Consider the following 6,000-nt stretch of genomic DNA (forward strand, 5'->3'; position numbering starts at 1 on the left):
TAAATTCATCAACATAATTTATTATTCAAACTTACTTTAGTTTATAAAAAAAATGATCACCGCTTCCAACGTCTTCGCATTATAAAAGAAACAAAACTTAACTTACACTTTCAGAAACATCAAAACTCTCAATCTTAATTAAACTGTTCTTTAATTAAATATGTAATCCGCGCGAAGCGCGGACACGGGCTCTAGTATATTTAAAAGTAAATACAATATAGATTATATTTCAATTTTGTTGGTGAAAAAAACATGGAACATGATTAGTGTCATCAAGCTAAGTCAGATCTAAACACAGCTGTGTGATCGCGTATGAGAGCAATAACTTGTGGAAACCGCATGATTAATATAAGCGCAATCTGGCAATAAAACTTGTATTAGAAACCTCATCGTTTCATGATTTCACATGTATCTAGTAGTTAGACCATATGAATATCAACTACTACGTCAGAGAAGTTGTTTTTTTTTAATGTATCAAATACACATATAACCATTGAATCATTTATTTATTTTAGTATTTTTTAACGACGATGTTTACATGTGGAAAATTCCGTTTTATTTCAACATTTGACTATAATTTTATTACTCGGCAACCATATTTGTATTTAGTAATGCGAAATGTAAGTGGGAATATGCAGAGTGAGGTATGAAAATAAAGATAAAATAATGAATAAATTACTTCACGTCGAATTCAAAGTCAGGACACGGATTCCAGAGTAGAGGGAAAAATTATGGCAGCGGAAGAGATGGTCAACCAATCTGTAGGGTTATTTGCGTCTTTTCATACAAATTTAACCCCAAATTGATGCGACGGTAACGGAAGAAGAAGAGATCAAAAGGAGCGAACCGTGTCTCGGTGTGTTGAAGAGGAGAAGGAACCGTTTAATTACGAGTGGGACCCACGCGCCTGGTCGTTGGGCAAATATGGCGGGTAAGTTTTTGGCGGGGAAGGGAGCCCCTTTAGTAGTAGTTGGTAGTTACCATATGACTTTCTCTGGAAACTTGGACCGGACCAAACCCATCGCACGCCAGGTTTGTCGGAGGAAAAATAATTGCTTTTTTTTTTTTGTTAAACACGAAAATAATTGTCATATCTTAGTTATTATAAAATATATGGCAATAATCAATCGTAATCGTAATGTTTGAATATAAAATCTGGATATTTGGAAAAGGAAGTAAGCGGTGGGAATTTAAAATACAAAAATCATTATGAAAAATGTGTAATGGATAGGCTTGTTTCCATTGGTTCGTCAAGGAACCGAGTATCACTTTAGCTGATAAATTCAAATTTTAAATCCACTAATAATGTATTGCTAGCCTAAATTTATTTTAATATGTGTTACTGAAATTACAAAGCTTTATTAATATTTGGTTTATAATTCGGTTGGTATGATTTAAAACCACTCAGATTTTGGGTGTTTGTAGTATTTGTGGTTTAACTCTTGGTTATGTACAAATAACCTTCGTTTAGTGGGAATATCATTTAGAAGTGTGTTTGAAAAAGAAAAAGCTAAAGGTTTCTAGTGGTTGCAACCACACTCAATCAATTTATTATTGTTTGTACTATTTTTTTGGTAACGTTTTACACGGTATCCAACTAATATTTGATTGGAAGAATTGTTATTTTCAAACAAAAAATATTTGTTATGCCTTGTACGATTTAGCTTTTGACTATGTCCACTGCATAACCTTTGCTTTTTTCTTTCAAGAATAGAGATTCTCTATTCAGCTCTAAATACATTTCTTGAACTTTCTTGTAACAAAGAAACTGAACTGAGCCAACCAAGATTAAAGGAATGTAAGAAACCTTGAGCTTTTCAATTAATTTCAGAAACTAATTTGAATCAAAGTTAAGATGAAAATTTGCATTCATCGTATTTGAGTCAAATATAGGTGCAAGATTTTCTAAAAGTATTATGTTTCTTTGTAGCTCTGGGCCGGCTAATATCATTCTTGCATGATGTTAGAAAAATAAGTCTCCCCGTCGTTATGGAGTTTCGTGTACATATCATCTCCCATATTATTACAAGTTTACAACTATACTAAGAGAATCTTTCCATATGGTTGATCTGCGTTCAACTGTTCACATACAAGATTTTAGCCCTAATCTTGCTTGTGATGAGAGTGTCTATTTTACCTATGAAATGCTTGAATCGCTGCTGCTAAGTAACACTGACATTTCAATGCGATTTCTGAAAATCAAAAGCTCTAAATATATTAATACATTATGATGGTTTTTGGAAGGATCTTAAAGAATCGTAATGTTTAACACCTGCGAGCAGTTCCTGCCAGTGCACAAGAGTTGAGACTTTGTAGATAGACTTAAGGCCCATTGAATTCATACACACACACTCGTCAGTGACAAGAACCACATCAGCCATCATAAACACGTATCTTCTAAATTTGAGGAGAGCCATAGTTCAACTTTCTAGTTGCCTCAATACACCAAACTTGTCGTGTATTCGTGACTCAAGTGGCATTAAGTTGGCCACACAAAATTCATGAACATTAGAGAGTAGTTTCTGACATTGCACAAGAGTTGAGACTTGGTAGGTAAAGACTTAAGACCCATTGAATTCACATACATGCACTCATCAGTCATACGTCATTAGAACCAAACTACACTTATCTTCTAAATTTGCGGAGAACCTCATAGTTTAACTTTCAAGTTGCCTCTATACACAAAACTTGTCGTGTATGCATGATTCAAGTGGCATTTGGTTGTCCACACAATTCAAAAGGCAGACGTTTACAAGGGACCATTCACTTTTGTAACATGCATGCTTTTAGCCAGATAGGTCATACTTATCAAGGAATTGGCACTATATTCCACATAACCATTTATTAATTCCCGGTTAAGGAATTATATATAATCTAAGGATATTATTTCGATTTTCTTATAATAATATCGTAGGACCGACCACAACAAATGAAAATTAAGTTTTGGAAAGGGTTTTGGTTCGTATTTGAATTATATGTTCGATTGGTTTAGAGTAGCCAAAAGTTTTTCGCCCGATTAAATATACTGACAAAAACCCTAATTAAAGTTTGCTAGATTATATATTTCCTACGAAGTAAGAAAAAAAAGTGAACTGTGAAGTCATAGTCAAAAGACAAGTTATTATCAACTAAAAAAATTGTGATCAAGTTGAAAATGTGACAGATATATAGAGAATCTATCCTTTGGATCCTCTCCTCTATTTGTAGCCCTTCACTTGGATTTCTCTTGGATAACTCATTAAATAACACTATCCAATATACCCACATGTGTATCAGCGTACGTGTATATGCATGTGTATCTATATTTAAAGGCTTCATAATCTTGCCACAATAAAAATATCTTCACGTTTTGTATCTTTCCGTTATAACTCAAATAATTCTCTTCCAGAGTTCTTGGTGGATTTGTCCCCAAATCAATTGGAGATCTAAGAAGACGAACAACCTTCAAAAGAGAAGAAGAAAATGTGTACTCATCATGATGACCAATCACAACAGAACCTCCCTTGTCTCCATTGCCAACCACATACATACATTCGCATGGTACGTCTATCTATACATATATACAGTTTATGCGTGTTCTTTTTTTTCCATTATGCGTTTTTATTTGGTGTAAGAATCCTAAACATTAGTGGTCGATCCTTTGGTAGGTTCAACATATGATAGAGAGATGCATTATACTCCGTATGACTCGTGACGAATGCGTCAAGGCGTTAGACCACCACGCAAGCATTCAACCCCTCGTTACGCTCACCAGTTAGTCTTTATAACCATTACACATATATAGCCTTTGTCTGTACACAATCTATATATCAAAATTGTTTCTAAGGGTTCGTTATACTAGTTCGAAGATGATATCTTAGATATAGGTTTCCAGGAAATTGAGGTGAATATTGTGACGAAGGTTGGATCATGTTAGTCATTTGTATATCGGCAGTCGACACATTAATTGATAGAACGTCACAAATGTTTCTGTTTTGTTTGCAGTTTGGAGAGGACTTCAAAGGGAAAATAAGGACTTCTTTGAAACGTATGGTCATTTCGTCTCTCCCAGGCCATTCTTAAGTAAGAGTTAATCGTGAATAAATTCCAAATTAATTTCTCAATCAACATATCTACCAAACATCAAGAAATAATGATGTTTGAAACGACGCTTCTTACGAGAGTTTTTTTCCCATGACTTTTGAACAGGTGGATATGTTCGGAGATCGCCGAGGTTTGCGAGAAGGATATGACATAGCGAAAGACTTTGCTTTTAGGCTTTTAGATATGTAAGAGAAAAAGCTTGAAACCTCGGTTATTATAGATAGCTAAGATGAACTAATCATCTTATATAAATGTAGACCTTTTATGTGAAATGGTTTCTCTATTAATTGTGTGATCTATTTCTAAGTTTGCTTGTTTAGATGCAGTCTAGTAATTGAAAACCCTTGATTAATTATTTTACGTTTCAGTTGCTGTTTTTTCTTGCTCCAAGTGATTTCATCGGACCATCGCTTAGATAAACTACAAACGTGACACAAAGACTAAACCAATCCGCACCCCGCATCTGAATTTCACTTTGAACATGTATGATACCAGAGTAAAACACTTAAGATCTATGAAACAGTTGAACAAAAAAAAAAAGATCTATGAAGCATAAGTACAGTATAGCATATTGAATTTATAATAAATTCATTGAAACTACGAATCCAATGTTAGAAATTTGGCAAAAAAAGCAGTCAAAGATTCATACGTCAAAATATACTATTGGAATGATGGATATTTTATTTCAAATATCTATGACTTATAAGTAGAAAATAAAAAGTAGTTCATGTATATCTACTAATAATAGCAATCCCAATTAATTCCAAAGGTTGTGAGTCCACTTATGTTAAAAGATTGTGTCTTTTGAAAAAAAATGTAAAGGGTTGTGTCTTTTCTAAAAATTCTATGCTGGAAGGTTGTGTCTTCTCCAATTAATTTTTAAGATTGTGAATCCACTTATGTTGAAAAGTTGTGTATTTTGAAAAAGTTGTAATAATGTCTTTGATGAGAAGGTAAACTTGTTAAAAATGATGATGACGAAGAAAGCGATAAAGAAACAATATATAAACTTGTTAAAAATATTTATTTTGAAAACGTTGCATCTCTTGAGAAGCGTTGCGTCTTTCCAAAATAAAACGTAAAGATACATCGTTTGGAATAGTAACTGATGATGTCATAGATTTAAATTTAACTAAGACTTGGTCAAGGTTGTGAGTCCACTTATGTTGAAAAATTGTGTCTTTTGAAAAAAAAGTGTAAAGAGTTGTGTCTTTTCTAAAAGTTCTATATTGGAAGGTTGTGTCTTTTCCAATTAATTTCTAAGGTTGTGAATCCACTTATGTTGAAAGGTTGTGTCTTTTGAAAAAGTAGTGTAAAGGGTTGTGTCTTTTCTAAAAGTTCTATGCTGTAAGGTTGTGTCTTTTCCAATTAATTCTTAAGGTTGTGAACTTCAATTATGTTGAAAGGTTGTGTTTTTTGAAAAATATGTGTAGAGGGTTGTGTCTTTTCTAAAAGTTATATGTTGTAAGGTTGTGTCCTTCTAAAAATAGTCTAAAAGTTGTGACTATTCACTAGTATCTTTTAAAAAGTGAGAAGTTGTGAGTATTAGAAGAATGCGACTATTCATATTGAAGGGTTGTGACTATTCAAATAAGCTTTAAAAAATCTATAAATAGTCTCTCTCATGCATTTTTCAAATCAAATTTTCACTAATCTACTAATAATAAAATGGTGAAAAAATAATGTCAAAGTTGCAACTTTTCATCTAAACAAGGTGTCTTTTCATCTCAAAGTGGGATTGCTTTAAAAAATATTGGTTTTATTTAAGTAATGTGTTAGTTTATATAATAAGTGTTGGTATTTTATAAGAACTCTCCCAAAATTAAAAAAAAAATATTATAAATGAGACGAGTCATATTAACGTAAATCAACATATATTTATTACAATATTCAATTTTCTGAATATTCATTTTCAAT

General features: G+C 32.6%; 1 protein-coding gene across 1 annotated transcript; it reads left to right on the plus strand.

Moving 5' to 3' along the window:
- Nucleotides 1-3,233: 3,233 nt before the first annotated feature.
- On the plus strand, nt 3,234-4,460 carry BNAA06G06530D. Its single transcript, XM_013820852.3, has 4 exons — nt 3,234-3,540; nt 3,648-3,753; nt 3,985-4,062; nt 4,189-4,460. Exons 1-4 carry the CDS (start codon nt 3,463-3,465, stop codon nt 4,230-4,232), a joined length of 306 nt encoding a protein of 101 aa, XP_013676306.1. The 5' UTR covers nt 3,234-3,462; the 3' UTR covers nt 4,233-4,460.
- Nucleotides 4,461-6,000: the final 1,540 nt, after the last annotated feature.

Source organism: Brassica napus, chromosome A6 (assembly GCF_020379485.1).
Source record: "Brassica napus cultivar Da-Ae chromosome A6, Da-Ae, whole genome shotgun sequence".
NCBI lineage: Eukaryota > Viridiplantae > Streptophyta > Magnoliopsida > Brassicales > Brassicaceae > Brassica > Brassica napus.